At 37.5% G+C, this 20,465-nt stretch overlaps 1 protein-coding gene across 1 annotated transcript in view; it reads right to left on the reverse strand.

Annotated features, from left to right (window-relative positions):
* The window catches only part of LOC121410025 (cytoplasmic FMR1-interacting protein 2-like), a 59,856-nt gene that overhangs the window by 32,392 nt on the left and 6,999 nt on the right, over nt 1-20,465 (reverse strand). The window contains exon 4 of the mRNA XM_041601844.1: nt 11,077-11,178. Within this exon, the coding sequence (XP_041457778.1) occupies nt 11,077-11,178 (102 nt within the window). The remainder of the gene's footprint in view (nt 1-11,076; nt 11,179-20,465) is intronic.

Raw genomic sequence — 20,465 nt, forward strand, 5'->3', positions numbered from 1 at the left:
AGCTAGCAATGAATTGGAATAGTGATAGGTGCATTTTGGTGGATTTACCAAAACTATACACAAGCTTTAAGATTATAATGAAGTTTTTGGTTCAGAATGATGTAAAGATAAGGATTAGGGTTTATTTAGTTTTGGAGGTTAGGTCTTAAGTTTGGTTTTACATGAAGATTTACCATCAGAGCAATTGTCACTGTGTCATGGAACCCAGTTATTAACTGAGACATGATATGAAAGTCAAACTGTGCTATCATACATTATGCAAGTGGCCTCAGTTACAACTGTCTGAAAATGAATGTGCATGATTCTATTAAAAAGTGACTTTTTAATTTATTTCATTCCTTGGCTGCATTTTAAATGCATCTATATCTTGACAGAAAGGCTAGCTGTTCCATATTTTCGACATGTTTTCAAATTTGAATTTAATACTGCTTGATAAAAATTAATGACAAAGACAGACATCCTTGGTAGACTGGGTATGTGAAAGGACCTTTATGAACACATTTATTGATTTGGTATGATACATAGCATGATTAAAATAACTAATGGATGGGATAAGAAACAAATTACACAATCAGATACACACTCTCAGTAGTGAAGTATAGTGTTACTTTCCTACAATGAAAGTTTACTGAAAGCTACTCCAGCCTGACTGTGTACAGAACATTTATTTATTTTATTTATTTATTGATATATTCATATTCCACAATCATCAAAGTACATTTCGTAATCATGTTTACAATGAAAAAAAAAATGCATAACATATGCAGGATTGAAACGTAGCAATGAAATTAAAAAAGTGGAGGGGCCTACTAAAAAGCAGAGCTTGTAAAATGTAGACCCCCTATCAAAACTTTATACAAGAGTAATATGATACAAATAGAGTAAAATAATCAGCAAAGTTTTATAAAATTATATAGATATAAACACTGTAACACAAATGTATTTACACTATATACAAAATTAAATATTGACTTTAAAAAATAATCAATACTACCGTGGATAAGTATGAAGTTCACAAATATTAGATTGAATCAATAAGAATTCAGGAGAAATTTTTTGATGAGTAATTTAAATCGTATAAGACTAGCTGCCTCTTTCATTTCTCTGTCCAGAGAATTCCAGAGTTTTGGTCCTGTGAAAAATACAGTTTTGCTAGAAAATACTGTTTTACTTTTAGGTAAGTGATAGTCATTTGATTGTCTCGTATTATATGAATGTAAAGTATTGTTTCTCATAAATTTCTTTTGTAGGACATTAGGTACACTATTTCTATCTAGCTGATACATGAATTGGAATAGTTTCAAGCGGTACAGGTCATTGATTTTAAGGATACGTTTCTGACGAAACAATTCATCCGTATGAGCTCTAAAGGACATATTGCATATTATTCTCAGTACTTTTTTCTGAAGTAGCAAGACTTTATTTAGTCTCGTTTGAGAGGCATTACCCCATGCCAGAATTCCATAATTAAGATATGGTAGAATTAATGCACAATACAACATGGATAGCGCCTGTGCTGGTAGAACGTATTTAAGCTTATTGATGACTCCAATATTTCTTGACACAGTTTTGCAAGTATTGTTGATATGAGCATTCCACGTAAGCTTGTTATCAATAGTAAGACCTAAAAATTTTGTTGTTTGCACTTCTTTGATTTCAGTATTATCTAAAAGTATTTGATGCGGTAGATGTTTCAATGAATGACTAAAAAGCATATAATTAGTTTTTTGCAGATTCAGTGACAATTTGTTGGCTTTAATCCAGTTTGTTACTTTTTTAAATTCTGTATTCATAGTGCTCACAAGTACATGTGGATCATGGTGTGTATAGAAAATATTGGAATCATCAGCGAAGAGAATAAATGAGAGAACATGAGATGAATTTTTCATATCATTAACATAAAGTATAAATAACAAGGGGCCAAGAATACTACCTTGTGGAATTCCACAGGAAACTGGCCTTGTTGGAGATTCTGATTCATTTACTGTAACAAACTGAATTCTATCAGTAAGATAACTCCTAAACCATTGTAAAGCTGTCCCTCTGATACCGTAATTTGATAGCTTAATACATAACAGTATTTCATGATCTATTGTGTCAAACGCTTTTGAGAAGTCAAGGAATAATCCTACAGTATGATCAGAATTATCAAAAGAAGTAGATATTTTATTTATTAATGTCAATATAGCATGAGTTGTATTATGTTTTTCTCTAAAACCAAATTGATTACCACATATAATACTATATTTCTTAAGGAAAGCAACTGTCCTTTTATAAATGATCCTTTCAAGAATTTTTGAGAACGAAGTTAACAAAGATATTGGGCAATAATTACTAGTAATTAATTGGTCCCCCTTCTTGAAAATGGGTATAACTTTAGCTATTTTCATCTTCTTTGGGACCTGGCCAAGCTGCAATGATAATGGATTTTAAAGACGGCTTGACGATTTAAAATGATTTATTAGCGGGCTAGCAAAATACACATTTTAGTTTGTTTTGATTTTGAAAGGGGGCGTGGTTGCCCGAGAAAGGGCTCGTGACCCGACCCGTAAAGGGCGGGGCAGCGCTTTTTGGCGCCCGCGCCAAAGAATTTGGGCACAATGCCAGACATTTGCCGCGGTTGAGCTATGCGCGGATAAAAGTGCGGGGAATGCTTCATTTTCGTTTTGGCTTTCAATGAAGAGAGATGACGGTGCATGTGTAAAGCGTGCTTACAAAATTTTTTGAAAATTTTCTTTCGGCACTGGCAACTAGAATTGGACACTAGGCCTAGGTGGCAGATATTTCGACATTTGTCTAGCTACCTATACCGGATATCTACACAAAGGATTCATACTTTTATTGGATTATACAGACGCTGATTTCAGTTTTTTACTGTCTTCAGACTTCAGCCTCAGGAATTGTTGCCGTAGAACTAAGACTAAGTTAGCTGTGCCGATTTGTGGACCTAAAAGATTCAGTTTGCAACTTCAGGATTGAATTTTTTCTTGGCGGTTCGCTTGATTGAACTTTGGAGGTGATTGCATCCAGGATTCATTGGACTTGGGCTGAGTGACGGAGCTTCGAGTCTAACTCTAGTTTCGCGAGTTGATCATGCCAAAGGTTAAGGCCAAGAAAATAACGACCGCAGGTGCGAGGAAGGGAGATGACACACCGAAGAGGAGGCCGGGTCGGCCGAGAGGTCCACGGGCGACGTCAACCCCCGCAAGTGTGGATCTGGGGCTGGGAGGCGGCAACAACGGGCCAGGAAGGAGCGGTGAGTTAAATCCCTCTCAGTCTCAAGTTGTCGATGTTGATGAAAAAAGTGGTAGGCCTAGGTCTAAAGTTAGTGATAAAATGGCAGAGCTAGATCTAGATCTAGTGGGGCGGGAAGGCCAGGCGCCCGTGGGCAGATCTATTGCTTGGCATGAGATAGTAGCACAGGAGTCGGATACCGGTAGCTCGGGGCAGGCTCAGCCAGCAGTTTCAGTGCCGGCGCGGTCGGCAGGGGTAGCCGAAGATCTAGGCCTAGATCTAGTGGAGGTCGGTGTTGAGAGATCTGAGCCCCAGGCGCCTAGGCTTTCTGCCGTGTTGGGGGCACCGGAACCATTTATTAGCGCATGCGACCCACTAGGTGTGGAAGTGGCTATCTCACTGAAGGAAAAAATTTGGGCAAGTGAATATATAGATTTGGGAGTGCTCCTTAAGCATAATAATGCACGTGATGAGTTTGGGGCCTTGAGTGTAGGTGACACCACTTTGAGTTTGTGTCAATCGGGATCTGGCCTTGGTTTGCAACTTCAACCTCAATCAAAGGCTAAGAAAATCATGTCGGTAGAGCAGTGGACTTCGGTGTTTCTAGTATTTGCCTCAATTTACACTGAGAAGCACATGGAAAGGAGCAGGGAGCTCATGAAATATATGGATTTGATAAGGCATGCAGCCCGTGCGTTTGCAGGTTATGGCTGGCGTGACTATGACACTCAGTTTAGGAGCAAGCAGGCGCGTTTACCCGGGCGATCCTGGGCGAGCGTCGACGCCGAGTTGTGGTTGATGCTGGTGGCCTCTAATGGTCCGCGGCAGCGCCACAATTTACCCCATGCCCCTCGCCATCAGTTCTACAGAGGGGAGTACGGCGCGAAAAAATCTTTTCCCTTCGGAGGAAAGGGACCCGGAGCCAATGGCACACCCAGCCGAGGCGTGTGCTTTGCCTTTAATAGAGGCAAGTGCATGCGAGGCAAAGCTTGCATCTATGAGCACAAGTGTTCCCGCTGCCAGGCGACAGGTCATGGGGCTAAGCAGTGTAGCCAAGGGCGGGCCGGTTCCAGTCCCGCTGGCAGTAAATAGGTCTACGGCTAGTGCGGTGTCGTCTATTGCTCCGACCCCTATTAAGTTAGCACGTTTGGTGCCCATGTTAGCTACTTATCCTAATCAGGAGCATGCTCAGTGCTTGTATAATGGTTTTAAGTTTGGTTTTTCATTACATTTTGAAGGGGACAGGGTCCCATTGGTTGTTAAAAACCTGAAATCAGCATTCGAGCACATGGATGCGTTGAAAAAGAAATTGAGGGATGAAATAGACTTAGGTAGGATAGTTGGGCCTTTTGTTGTTCCTCCCTTCGAGAATATGAGGTGTTCACCAGTGGGGTTGGTGCCCAAAAAGGCCCCAGGGGAGTTCCGTATGATTCAACATTTATCGGCACCCAGGGGAAATTCAGTTAATGATGGCATACCGGAGGGGCAGTGTACAGTAACATATTCGTCCTTTGATTCGGCGGTAGATATTGTGACGCAATTGGGGCGGGGTGCCCTTATGGGAAAGACTGACATTAAGTCAGCTTTCAGGCTCTTGCCTGTTCACCCAAAAGATTTTGAGTTGCTTGGGATGTATATAGATGGTCGTTACTATTTTGATCGTTGTTTGCCGATGGGCTGCGCAGTTTCTTGTTCCACTTTTGAATGTTTTAGTACTTTTTTAGAGTTTTGCGCGAGAAAAGTTGCGAAGTCGCAAAATATTGTCCATTATTTGGATGATTTCTTTTTTGCAGGCGGCCCTGCCTCGGAGGATTGCAGGCGGGCAATGCATTGTTTTGAAGCAATTTGCGAACGATTTGGGGTGCCCATAGCGCGAGAAAAAACGGAAGGCCCGACCACACAGTTGTCATATCTTGGGCTGGTAATAGATAGCGTTTCTCAGCAGGTTCGGGTACCGGAGGACAAAATTGAGAAATTAGTAGGGAAATTAAATTGGGCGGTACAGAAACAAAAAATTTCCCTAAGAGACATTCAGTCGATTGTAGGTAGTCTAAACTTTGTATGTAAGGCAATTGCTCCAGGGCGAGCATTCATGAGACGGCTCATTGACTTAACTAAGAGCGTTAAGCGTCCTTTTCACATGGTTAGGTTGACGAGAGGGGCTAAGGCTGACTTGCGGGTTTGGTTGGAGTTCTTGGCACATTTTAATGGTCAAGTTTTCTTCCGGGCTCCAGGCTGGTTTGGAAGCGAGGAAATTCAGTTTTTCACTGATGCGGCGGCTGGCATTGGTTTTGGAATTTTCTTTGGAGGCAGGTGGGCTCAATCCAGGTGGCCTGCTGATTTCCAGGCCGATAGGAGGTCTATAGCTTTTTTAGAGCTATTCCCTATTTGGGTAGGCTTGGAGATTTGGGGCATGGAGCTAAAGGACAAGAATATATTGTTTAATTGTGATAATCAGGCCGTGGTGGCAGTACTTAACAAGCAGTCGGCGCTATGCCCTGATATTATGGTTTTGGTGAGGAAGGTGGTGATTATATGTTTAAGCAATAATATAGTGTTGAGGGCTAGGCATGTACATGGATGTGATAATGGTATAGCTGATGCACTATCTCGATTTCAGATGCCGAGGTTCCATGCGTTAGCACCGGGGGCCGCCCGGGAGGGCGTGGAGGTTCCAGTCCGTCTTTGGAAGAGCTGGCTATCGAGAGAAGTCGACTGCTGATGGCTTCTAGGGCAGCTCGAACACACACAACTTACTCTATTGCCTTGGGGGCATACGTGAAATTTTGTAAAGTGTACGGATACGACCCCCAGCTACCCCCTAATGTAGAATGGGTGGCGCAGTTCATTTCTTATTTATCCTTTATGGGATATGCAGGGTCTACTATTCAAACATACATATCTGGGTTGGCATTTTATATGAGTTCATCTGGGCTAAAGGATGTGACCAAAAGTTTTGTGATTACAAGGTTAATTGAAGGGTGTAGGCGAAGTACTTTGAGAAGAGATGCTAGGCATCCAATCACATTGTCTGTGTTAAATAGAATGCTCGCCTACTTGAGGCATGTTTGTGGTAGTCATTACGATGTTTTGATGTACTCTGCTGCTTTTTCAGTGGCATTTTATGGTTTGTTGAGAGTTAGTGAGTTGACAGTAGAGTCCAGGCATAGATGCGAGTCTATTCTGCAGCACACAGATGTTAGGGTAACTGGCGATGCACCGCATCGCAGGGTGGAATTATTCCTAAGGAAGTCAAAGACTGACCAGCGGGGAAATGGGTGCACCATTTCGATACCAGAGTTGGGGACAGTTAGCTGCCCTGTGATGGCGGTTATTCGTTATTTAGAAATCCGCCCAAAGAATGGTGGAGCCTTCTTTTGTTCATATGGTGCTCTCCCGCTAACTAGGCGTGAATTTGGAAACATGATAAAACGATGTTTGACATACGGGGATATGCCGGCGGCAATGTTTTCATCGCATTCCTTTCGTATTGGGGCGGCTACGACCGCTGCCATGGCCGGTTGCTCGGATGAAGAAATCCAACGCATGGGGCGTTGGGTTTCGAGTGCACATCGGAGATATATAAGACTCGACATGGTTAAGTAAAAAAAAAAAAAAAAAAAAAAAAAAAGAACGAAAATACATATGAAATGATGATTTTAGGTTATTTGACATTTTGACCAAAATCAGGTGTAAGTTATCTTCCAATAATGTCACAACGCGCTTACTTTACACGAGGACATGTGCTTTAATCAAAGCCGTGGCCGATGGGTTGTTGGATATTTGGGTGTATAATTCTCAATATATCTGCTTACATGGTATTGTTTTATTTTATTCAGCCCTATTCAGAAGCAGGGTGGTATGTTCAGTGCCAAGAGGCCTGTTTACAAAGGAGCCCTTGTTACAGTATACATTATACATTATACATTATGCATCATATATTATACATTATACATTATACATTATTACATTCTTTATACAAAATGAAGAAAGAGATGGTACTATATTGATGGGAATGTGTTTTATACGTTATACATTATACATTATACCTTATACATTTTACATTATACATTATACCTTATACATTTTACATTATACATTATACATTATTATAAATTGATTGGAATGTGCTCAGACATTATACATTATACATTATTATATATTGGTTGGAATGTGTTTATACATTATACATTATTACATTATACAAAAGGAAGAAAGGGATAGTACTATATTGATTGGAAGGTGTTTGGAACATCAGATTGATCATAACGACCCCCCCCCCCCCCCCCCCCCCCCCCTGTACATGTTGATATCAATATACATGTATCATCGAAATAACTCTGGGCTTAATATTGAATGAGTAAGTGAGGGTTTAATGATATCACACAATTACGAGCATTCTGCTTTTTAGAGAGAATGTTACAACGGTATAATGACGTGTTTAATATCAATGCTTTCAGGATTAAGGGGAGGGGTCAAAAATGTGATTACATACATTGTATCTTGGAGGGGAAAACCCCGTGATGAAGGGGTGGTGAAGGGTAGCAGACCTTTCAGGGGGAAATTTTCATACTTCAAAATTCTGCCCAGCCCTCTTTTCTTGTTTTCTATTACAGGACCTGTGGTGTGGATCATAGGGGACTCGATAGTGTTTTGGGCACATCGCAGGGCGAAGAACACCGGCGAGGCTGACCTTGGACTTGGAACGTCGGTCCGTTGGTTGGGAAAAAGGGGGCTACGAATTGAAGGGGTAAGCGATTGGTTAGATAAGATGGGTCGGAGTGAACCAAAGCCTTCAGTAGTAGTATTGCATGTAGGAACGAATGACATTGAGGCACTGTCCAAGAAGAAGCTGGCTAGTTTGACGTATAGACTTTTTGACGCCAATAAGGACAAATTTCAAATAGTGTGGTCGGACATTTTGGAGAGGGTTTGGTACCCCGCTGGCTGTACAGGAGATCAAGGTAAATTGGACTTAAAGAGAAGGGCGGCCAATAGGTACGCCAAGGCTTTAGCTGCAAGATTTCATGGTAAAGCCATACCGCATCCATCAATATCCCATAATGACATTTCGCTGTACAGAACTGATGGCCTACATCTGGCCGATGAAGGGTTGGACAGATTTATCAGTGAGTTAAAAGTTGGTCTTTCATATCTTCGTTGAGTATGTATTTATACATTTTACCTTAGTCGCTCCGGCGTGACCGACTCCAGACCGTCCGATCCGATAGTATGAATAAAGGTTTTGGCTGGTCTGGAGCCGGTTTCACCAGTGTGTCTATGTTTTCATAATGTATCATTTGTTGTTATTTAGCTGCTCATGCATTTACGTTCAATGTATGCATGCATTAAATCATGTTGGGGTCAGTTATGGATAACCTAGATATACATTGTAATGGAGGAATGAGCAATGTTCCCGGGTACCCCCCCCCCCCCCCCCTGGTAAAAGCACTAAGGATAATAACGTTGGTGAATACTAGTAGAATGATCCTGTAATGGTTGCTAAGATTTATTGAATATCTTGGTAGATACGAGTAAAATTTTGACGTGTTTGTTGGCGGTCGATCATATATAAATAAATTATATATTCTCGTTTGGCGGTAATTTGGCAATTAGGCCACCTGAAACACGTATTTTCCAAGAATAATGGGGTATTTCTGGTCATGCCAGGGCAGGCATGTGGATTTTAATCAATTATGTTATGTTATTATGTAAGTTGCAGGTCCCCACTCGTTACCTAGGTGAGGGGGACCTATTTGTACATACAAATGTTTGAGAACGCTGTTAAACTGAAATAATTGTGTCATGCTTAAAGTTTAATCTTAGCCTGACCTGATCTTAAAGGCGGGCAGGCTGGTCTATAGTCATGGGCATTCATATATCTCTATATGCTATATTTATGTCATCTGTAATCCACCGATAGCTCATAATTAATAGCTGTGCTGGGATTCCGGTCCGGCTAGCAGGGAACCAGTGGGAAAACAGCCATGAATTTTAAACATTGAAGAACTTACGAGGGGGGCCTTCTAGCCGGGGGTTTAACCCCTCTCCGAGGAGCTTATTAAACAAGGGTATCGGTTGGTTACAGACATTATCGGTATATGTATATGTGATGATATTCATACACTGTACACAAAAAGCAGAATTGGTAAAGATGCACATTCATCTCTATTTTCATTAAAGCCACGACAAATCGCAATTCACTTGTTCTTGTTGTTTTGTTAGCCGTGAATAAATTAATATGAAGCAGGGGATCAGCAAGAGAATGTATAATGTTTTTCAATACTTTATTTGTAATGCCATCATATCCGGGTGTCTTTCCTGCTTTCAAATTAAATACAATCTCAAGTAATTCTTCTCTATGAACTGGAGTAAGAAATATTGAATTATCATTTTATTTGTCCAAAAAGTCCTTAAACGAATTTTCTACAGGGATAATATTTCCAGCTAACTTTGGTCCAATTTGAGAGAAATATGAATTAAATTCATTTGCTATAGAATGAGTATCTTCAACCATATTTCCATCTACACATAATTTATTAACAGCACTAGATTTGTTAATTTTGTTTAGAGCCCCATTTATTGTTTTCCATGTATTTTTAAGGTCGTTTTTATATGATTGTAATTTTTCTGAATAAAACCTCTTTTTTGCTATTGGGAGAGTAGTTGTTAAGGTATTTTTATAAGACGTGTATCTATTCCGTGAAACATCATTTGGATTTGATATATAAGAAACATACAGATTATTTTTCCGATTGATAGACCTTAATATCATTTTTGAAACCCATGGTAGTTTTGGAACACGTTTATAGTCGTAATTTCGATATTTCTTTAAAGGAACACAAGAATCTAAGCAATCATTGAAATATTTCAAAAATATGTCAAATGAGTCATCGACATTCTCTTTCGAGTTATAAACGTCAGACCAATCAACAGAGCTTAAATCTTCTTGGAGGCGTTCAATATTTTTGTCACTAAAGTTGCGACAGATCCTATATTTCTTTTCCATTTTTGCGAGTGATTGCATTGTTTGGATACGGGTAAAAATAAGAAAATGATCGGATATGTCTGTCGTTACAATGCCAGCTTTCGGAAGAGGGTGAGAGTTACAGAATATATTATCTATAAGCGTAGCAGAATGATCAGTAATACGGGTTGGTCTAGAAATAATCGGCAAAAAAGTAGAAGTTAACATTAATTCAAGGAAATCGTTTGTTGCAGAGTGATTACTGGTCAAGAGATTAATATTGAAATCACCAGTGATGATACAATTGTTATTTATCAATTCTCCGTTTTGCAAAAGTTCATTAGTAGCAAGTAAAAAATCTTCTATACAAGAAGTTTGGTACATGTACAAGAGAGCATAATATTTCAATCACTAAGAAATTATTTCAAAGTTATTCCTCTATGGTTGCTTCAATCTTAGGATTCAATAAAACGTGTACAAAATCATAAAATATTGACATGTATAATGTTGTAACAAAAAACTATGTAAATGATCAAAGAGAGGTGGTAGAGTCCTCCAAAAGAACAAAACTGTGTACTTGATAACATTCAGTTTCTCAGTAAACATTTACAGGTTTGGAAGGCCTCTCAGAGATGGCTCTTATCCAAATTTTATAAATAGATGTAGGCAAAATAATGAATCAAATGGCCAAAAATAGAATTTATTTTTCATCTAAGATACATTGAATGCGTTTTGGTTGGTAAATGAGCCAAGAATGCCACACAAGAAATAAAGATCATACACAATTAGGGAGGTGTGTGAGTGGGGGTGAAAATATAATACAGACCTACAGTACTTGATGATTTATCAATTTCAATGGGCAAAGGTGAATTTACCTGAAAATGCATGAAGGCAATAAGCTTTGCAATCTCTGGTTTCATGATTTCAATGAATGTCTCTTTGATCTCTCTTCTGTTCTCCTGGAGATTGGATTTGATCTAGATAGAGGAATCAATTAGGAAACATACAAAAACATTACATAAATCAAACAATGACAAACATTTCTCTGTGACCAGACATGGCAGCTCAGTGGTAAAGCATCCATCTTACAACAGGAGGTTGTGGGTTTGATCTTGGGCCAAGTGATATTACAGACTTAGGCATATAAGAATGGGTCATTCTTCCTTCTAGCTAGGCACTCAACATTAATTAGATTGGAGAAGGGTATTTATGCAAGGTTCAATTTTATCAGTTTCATACTAAAAAATCTAAGTGGCTACCCTGGTAAACTAACACATGATTATTCTTATTGTGTAAATATTCATCATTTAAATAAACAATGAATTGTGAATGGAACATGCATCACTAAGTCGTACACAATGCAATAGCCTAAATGGTACATGTAGCTTATGAAGTGTATTTCATGAACCTAAATCTAGAAAATAAATGCTCAAAGAACAGACTCTTTCACTTCTCTCATCTCTTTCCAATGAGGGACAAAAAAAAACCTGCACCTTTTGAAATCTACTTTATTTCTGTTGTCACTGAATTTGAATCCCTTTACCACTTTCAAAACAACAGAGAAATCTAGATTTGCAAAAACATGATGAATAGCATTTTTTTTCTTTTAGTTGACTGATGTACACTAATTTTCATCTTAAACAAAACATACTATGTCCATGTATATAGTTTATAAATCAAACATCATTGTCATGATCACTCAAGTTTTTAATTTTTCATAAAATCTCAATCAAACAGGAAATATAATCTCCTCAAGGTTTCTTTCCTCAAATCTTCAATCAAATTCTATTTCAAGTCAAGGTACATGTAGAACTGAACAAGTTACTTGTAATGATGGTTGAAAATTGAAGGAAATTTTAAAAGACTTCCCTCTTGCTACATGACATGAGGAAACGTACTGGATAAGAATGAACTCAATAGTATGTTTCCTTTCAAACTGGCTTGATAACCGTGGGATAATAAGGAAACACAGTTGAATGTTCCAAGGCTTGTGACAAAGGAAGGAAAACATAATAATGTCTTGAAGGAAATTGTGGGGATTAATACCATTTTATCCCTGGAGCTATAAAAGGAAATCAACACATACTGTTTGAAAGTTTCTTTATCATATCCATAACATGAAGATCCATCCTTTCTCATAACTTCAACTCTATATATTATGTTCTATTTAGGTGTTTGATTTCAAATGTCATCTTCCTCAAGAGGCATGCCTATTCTCATACCAGCAAACCAGCTAGGCCTAAATACCAAATAGGATTTTGAAGATATTTTGGTTTAATTTGTACATTTCTTGGAAATGGAATTAACCATCCTGTTCAAAACAAAACCAATCCATTACAGAACACATCAATAGTGTACTATACTGTATTGAAAAACAAGTAACTTGATTTGGTTTTAAACAAACTTTATTCTAGTTCAATCTAAAATCCAATTTCAATTCATTTCTTATTTAAGCATGAAGCCAATGCAAAGTTGCAAACCAATCAGAGCATATTCAATTCATCTTTTGTATTAAGCCAAAATATAATGGATTACCGGTATTAATTTCATTTTTACAAATTGGGGGAATTGGATGATATCACGTTTATCAACACTGTATTCATGAGATTATTTGCTATCTTCAAAATAGAGACCCAATATGAAACCTGCCATATATACACTGCTTACTCTCATAATTATATCAGAGAAATTAAAATCTATTAAATGACACAGTCTTTGATATTACAGGACATCCTTAGACACACCTTGTATAATTTCAGGTATTATGAATTTCTATTAGGCACTTGTATTATACCACAAAAATTGAATTAAACAAATATTAAGAGCCTAACTAATCTGCAAAGGCAAATGAGAAAGTTATTGATCCATATTGAAAGGGCAACCACAGTCATGGCCCTCTATGGTCTTCTATTCATAGATTGATACAGTTTTATTTCATAAAGGCCTACACTGGCATTCAATGCAAACTGAAACAAATTAATATCGACACAAGGTCTATGCTGTGCTACAGAAACAAACTAGGGTTTGGAGTTAGCGCTTTAAGTTGATAAGTGATGTATAAATTGTTACAGCAAGCAAATTCTGTGAGTCACAATGTGTGGTTGATCACTATCAGTATCATAAACCCTCCACTCATTGCATGGAGACTCTTGTGTGCTAATAAAAAAAAAGATGTTTAAAATCAATGCAGTCCTACAAAACACATTTTTCAAAGTTTTCTATTTCATGTTTTTTTTTTTATTTGGTTTTGAATTCTGATTGACATCTACATGTACATGTAAGTAAATAAATCCATTGTCTATGGCGGACTGCATTTGCATATTAATGAGTCAGAAAGAAGAGGATCGAGGGTATTTGAATTCTAGTTCATCGTGATTTAGCCGTGAACCAGAATAGCCTGTCGGTTAAGTCGCTGCCCGGTAAGCAGTAGATGGCAGGTTCGAATCCCACTGGTTCCAATTTTTTCTGACTTATGATTTTCATTAAAGGGGAATGAAACCTTTGGAACAAATAGGCTTGTGTAGAAACAAAAAAATCAAAGAATAAGAATAAAGAAAGTTTGAGAAAATTCGGACAAATAATGAGAAAGTTATGAGCATTTGAATATTGCAATCACTAATGCTATGGAGATCCTCCCACTGGCAATGTGACAAGGATGTGTGATGTCACTGATGAACAACTTTCCCTTTGGTGGACTATAAAATACCCTCAAAATGTCTCTTTTTGCTATTTCATATGATGATACAAACTCTTTATCCATGATGTATTCTTAAAAAAATATGTATTACATGCCCTCATGTAGATAGAACACATGATCTATGGATAGATGTGATAAAAGAGGCAATTCAAGTGAAATATATACTAAAGTAATGGGGAGAGTTGTTCACAAGTGACATCACACATCTTTGTCACATTGCCAATTTGCTATCTCCATAGCAATAGTGATCGCAATATTCAAATGCTCATAACTTTCTCATTATTTGTCCGATTTTTCTCAAACTTTTGTTGATCTGTTTCTTTGATTTTTCTGTTTTCACACAAGCTATCTTCTTCCAATGGTTTCATTCTCCTTTAAAGATCGAGCATGCGATCTTAATACATAGGAGTAATGCCGAAAATATGTTTACAAATCTACATGTAAAATCCCAATATTCAATCCAACAACACCATAACAAATTTACAGTGAATTGTACATTCCAGTTTATAGCCTCTAACCATGGAGATTAATACAGAGTACACGATCAGCTGGCCCCTACTTTACTCCAAATGACATGGTTGACTGACCAAGAGTTAAAAGAGACAAACAATGACAAATAGAAGCATAAAATGTATGGCCTTAGAAAACTTTGGTAAATCTCAACTTTGAATAGTCAGACTATCAGATCAGTTTTCAACTTTAACCTCTAAATTGTGAAATTCCAACTGAGACCATTGTGCTCTAAAGCAATAACAAAATATCAGGGCAAATGTGTAGTAGTTCACAGGTAACAATTCACCAAGCCAACACCCACTTATTTACATTTAAACATTGGAATACCTCATATGTGGCAAAGGTTCGCAAATAATGTATGTATCATACGGTATTCTGTTTATGTAGCTAGTTTTCAATGATTGCCTTCTGCTCATTAAGTCCATGCATTTATCGTACAATTCCCTGCACATATAACTGATAACTAATACCATGGTCACATTTGCTCTACGGCGGCCGTACGGCGAGTCGAAATCAGCCGTTTTATTCATTTTTATTCAAACCACCTATATTCAGCTGGTACAAAAATGTTAAAACGGCTGTTTTTGACTCGCCGTACGGCCGCCGTAGAACAAATGTGACCATGGTATAACTAGCTGCAAAACTGCAATACTTAACACATTAGAAATGAGGATATTGAGGATTTTAGTGCAGTTTTTATGAATAAGAACAGAGCTAGATCAGATATATAGATTAGATAGATAGATAAATAGATAGATAAATAGATAGATACATGTAGATAGATAGATAGATAGATAGATGGATGCACAATATGCACATCTCAGTGACATTCAAATGAGGCAGTCCATCATGTCCCACACTCACTATTTCTTATGGTTTTTATTGTTTGAATTATACAATATATCATATTATCAGATTTCACAACAAGGACCAACATGACTTAACCATATATTATTAAACAATATTGCAAATTCCACATGTTCAGGGAGGAATTCATCATTGTTTCACTTGATAATGAGAAAAATAGAATATTTCATATAAAATACAAAAGAAATTGTGAGTGGATGACATCATCAGTCTCATTTGCATATCAACCAGGATGAGCATATAATGCCCTTTTTACACAGGATTTTCTTAACCCCGGAATATCGCTAACCCCGTACTATCCTTAACCCCGTACTATTTTTTTTCCTTTTCACACATGCCAAATTGTTATTGCTAACCCCAAATAAGGAATGCTTGCTTTTTACACACGAAACTCGCTAACCCCGGACTAGTGGTTTTTGTCGATCATTCATAGTACAAGTGCTTCACTCGTACACTTTTTACACACGCTACAATTTCCTTAACCCTGTACTATAGGTAGGGCCAAATTGCCATTTAGCCCCACCTATAGTACGGGGTTAAGCTTAGCCCACTTTCGTTTTACATATGCGATCTTAACCCCGTACTATTGCTCTTAGCACCGCAATTGGTGGGATAACCCTGCTTTTTTGCAGGGCCAAATAATCCCGTACTATAGGTGGGGTTAGCCCACTTTGCAAAAACGCTGTGTAAAACGAAAGTGGGCTAAGCTTAACCCCGTACTAGAGGTGGGGCTAAATTGCCATTTAGCCCCACCAATAGTACGGGGTTAAGGAAATTTTAGCCTGTCTAAAAAGGGTATAACTGTTTTGTGAAATTACGTGAAACTTTAGAATGTCATAACTTTCATATTTTTCATCTGATTTTTATGAAATTTTCAGTTTTATACTTGATTTGTTCAAATCAAATTTTTGTTGGGGTGGACTTGTCCTCTGATTATATTCTTTGATATTCTTACCAGCATAGAAAATGAATGGCTGTGACTGAAAGAGTTAAACATGCCCTTAGTTTTACAAGACACAAAGGCAAATGAGTTTCAGTTTCTTTAGACTTCTATTTTGGGGCATACAGTAAAATGATTTTTAACAAAGCATTTCCACTAGGAAATATCTCTTTAACATTTCCCTAATTTCACCTATGATATTTGTTAAATCAAATCTGCCTTCTAGAAGCAAAATCTTTCCCTAATATCTTTAGCATAGAGTGAGCAATGACAATTGACATGCCTAAATATTACCTATGATGAAGGCAAATTATAGCTTTTTCTTTGAGGTTTTTCCCAAATCCCAGTAAAAGATTTTACATAGTAACTCTTTCAACCCAAAATGCCAAAATACCGGCTTAAGGTCATGTGATTAAAAAGGCATCAGGTGACCTTTAAAAATCATGTCATTTATAACTTCAGTTTACATTTTCATTGATAGTTTGCCTTCATCTATTACCCTTTTTAGACAGGCTAAAATTTCCTTAACCCCGTACTATTGGTGGGGCTAAATGGCAATTTAGCCCCACCTATAGTACGGGGTTAAGCTTAGCCCACTTTCGTTTTACACAGCGTTTTTGCAAAGTGGGCTAACCCCACCTATAGTACGGGATTATTTGGCCCTGCAAAAAAGCAGGGTTATCCCACCAATTGCGGTGCTAAGGGCAATAGTACGGGGTTAAGATCGCATGTGTAAAACGAAAGTGGGCTAAGCGCTCCCATTCATGCCCCGCAACAGAGCCGGCCCTGTTGTCCAATCAGAGGTAAGTATAATGAATATTCATGAACAGCGATCACGGCGATGAAAAAAAAAACGCGCGCCAGAAGTCAGCGATTTTGGATATGACCCGAATGACCCCTCAGTGCGCTCGTGAATATTCATGAGCTACCAATAGTCCAGGGTTAGCGAGTTTCGTGTGTAAAAATCAAGCATTCCTTATCCGGGGTTAGCAAAAACAATTTGGCATGTGTGAAAAGGAAAATAAATAGTACGGGGTTAAGGATAGTACGGGGTGAGCGATAGTCCGGGGTTAAGAAAATCCTGTGTAAAAAGCCTAAAAGAGGTTTTAGAATAAAATATGACCAAAATATCCTACCCTACCAAGGAGGCTCATCCGATAATGCACGGCGAGTCGCATATATGTACAAGTAAGCTATTGTTGAATACTATCAAATTAGTGATTTTGAAACAGAATTTGAGATTATCATTAGTACAAGAAGCTAAACAACATCAGCCGGGCTAGGCCGGGTATCAGCAGAGTAAAGGTGCCGCTGACATGTCTGGGCTTGAATCATTACATGTACAATAGATCATCAAGTTGAGGGTCATGATCATTCCAATTAATTCAGGATTCAAAGGGTTAAGAAAGATTTTTCGTTTTAATCAGTCTGCAACATGAAGGGGAAGGCAGGGTAAGTTGTGACAATTTTTGCATTTTGTATGTTAGAATTTATATGACTAGTAATATTGTAGAAATAAGTACCTTGCCTTTAAATTTGATTCTTGGGAAATGTTTTTCACCAATATATAACTTTCTACCCCCACACTGAAAGTCATCGTGACCTTTGAATAAAACAATGTCAAATGGCTCAACTTACCCATGTATGGGGTAAGTTGTGTCACCGTTTGGGGTAAGTTGAGCCACAAAAACTATGTACAATATGTATGCGGGAAGAACCAGGATGTCAATTTTTCATTTAAAGTTTTACACTTGCTAATTCTCTATAAATACTAACATCTTCTAAAATTAAAAGAACTGTCATGTGAATTTGCTCCTTTCTGCCTGCATATCAATGGCTTGTTATGTTTTTTTAAATTTTTTTGTCATACATCACCATAAGAATTAACATGGCTCAACTTGCCCAATGTTGATTTGGCTTAAATTACCCCAGTCCGAACTAATGCGATATTTTAACATCCACACATTTCTTATGCATCCATCATGTAAAAGACTATGACAAGAATGAGAATCCATGCCTGGACTAACAATATTGTTCATTTTTCTATAAAGATATTTTTAAAGACGTGTTTGGGTAAAAAGCACTTATCTATTTCACACCCTTTTTTACTTTTTTGGCTGAAATTTGTATTTTTCCCTCTAAAAAAGTACTTTTTGTTCAAAGTTGGAAATAAAGTGGTTGGGTTAAGGGTTATGCAATGGGTCATCAATACATGACCCCACCACAATGTCTGACTCATTCATTATTAGCCTGGGGGTGGTGGCTCAACTTACCCCTATGCTCAACTTACCCCGCCTTCCCCTATGTAGGCCTACAATGGGCATATACATGTCTTTACACATTTATTACAGGATCTCTTATCTACACATGGGACCTGACTGACCTTTAAACTAAACTTCCTATATCTGTCACAGCCTAGTAACACTCAATAGTTTGGAATTTGATAGCACTCTACATGACCAGGTAAACAAGTCTGAATTCTGACAACAAATAAATTCCAAAAAGGTGGGGAAACATTCATATATAGCATGAGGGTTCTCTAGAGTTTGTTAACATTGTTATTGTTGTCTCCATCAAGAATCAAGAATTTAGAGCTTATGGCTGCACATGATTCTATTTACAAAATAGTTTACTTTAGCATTAAAATTATCATTGTTATTTTTGCATCATTATCATCATCATGTTATTGATGCACTTCCTGCAATTTTTTTTTTTTCTTTTTTTATGTGAAGGAATATTAATTTTTTAGTGTGGGGGTCAATCATATTCTTCATACATATATATATTACACATTATTTTCAAAATTCATTTAAAAAGTAGCAAGTTTTAGATTCATTAAATTGTTACATAATATAGGCGGATCCAGGGGGGGGGCCCGGGCCCCCCCCCCCTATTGGCGGAGCAAAAAAAAAGAAAAAAAAAAGGAAAAAGGAAAAAAGAAAAGGAAGGGAAAAGAGAGGAGAAAAGAAGAAAGGCAAACATAAGAGGAGGAACATGATTGAATAAAATAACATGAGGGGAAGACTTTGAAAATGATTTTTTGAAAAATCTATTTGTTAGGATATCAAATTTCCAGGCGCGCTTCGCGCTCTTATTGTCTTTTAGGGGATTTGCATATCTTGATCAATATGGAGCTTGAAATATCAAACTTTGAAGTTTGAACTTTGAAGTCAATATACAAAACATATTTCAGCTGGGAAATTGAACTTTCATTATTTTGTTTGATTAACAAATTGATTTTAAAAAAGTGCTCTGTAAAAATGTCTGTGTTATGGTCTGAATATTATCATTTTCTGCTTGCGCTGCACGCTAGCAAAATTTGATTTGTAAAGTACCTATTATTTTCCTGTATTCCATAAAGTTCTCAAAAAGTTCCCTATTCAGGTCAGATTGTCAAAACGTATCAGCTAGCGCTGCACGCTAGCATTTTGATTAGTGAGTTATGTACCAATATTAATTCTAAATCAAACTACTTTGATGACAGTTTATCAAAAATTTTGGTTCGCGATTTCCGCTCGCATTGATAGATATCGTGCATTTTATGCATAATTACAAAAGTGCTTTAAATGTCCAGTTTTCAGGCCATAATATTAACAGGTTTCGCGCTCTCATGCTTAGGAAGAGAAATAGGAAGATAGTCATCATTTTCTTATGACATAATGCCCTTATAGAATGTCCCGATAGAATGTCCCGGTCCTATGTAAAAACTCAAAGCAATAATAATAAAATACATCAGCTCTTTTTTAACTGTCATCCATCACGATTCACAATTTTCCCACAAATTGTTTGCAATACAGAGTTTAAATTGGCACTTTGTAAGATCGGAATATCAGATGTTTTTAGCCCGCGCTTTGCGCTCGCTTTATTGATTTTCATGATAAGAAAGGTACTTAGAATACCCAAATTCTAGGTCTAAATCTAAAGCACATGTTAATTCAGATACGCAGATTGTTCTCTATTTAAATCATTATCCAGTTTCAGATCACAATATCAAAAAGTGTCTGCTCGCGGATAAATAACTTATGATTTTCATGATTTACAAACATGAATAGTGTCCAGAATTTTTCCACTCGCGCTTCGTGCTCCCATCAATAAGGTTTAGTTTATATACTTAGAGTCCTTCCAAGATTACAAAAAGTGCTTAGCATTTCCATTATTCAGGTAAAAAAGGTCAAAATTTTTCAGCTCGCGCTTCGCGCTCGCAATATTTGAATGTTGAAATATGTAACGTCTTCATGGCTAATTGC

Source organism: Lytechinus variegatus, chromosome 3, assembly GCF_018143015.1.
Source record: "Lytechinus variegatus isolate NC3 chromosome 3, Lvar_3.0, whole genome shotgun sequence".
In the NCBI taxonomy this organism is placed as follows: Eukaryota; Metazoa; Echinodermata; class Echinoidea; order Temnopleuroida; family Toxopneustidae; genus Lytechinus; species Lytechinus variegatus.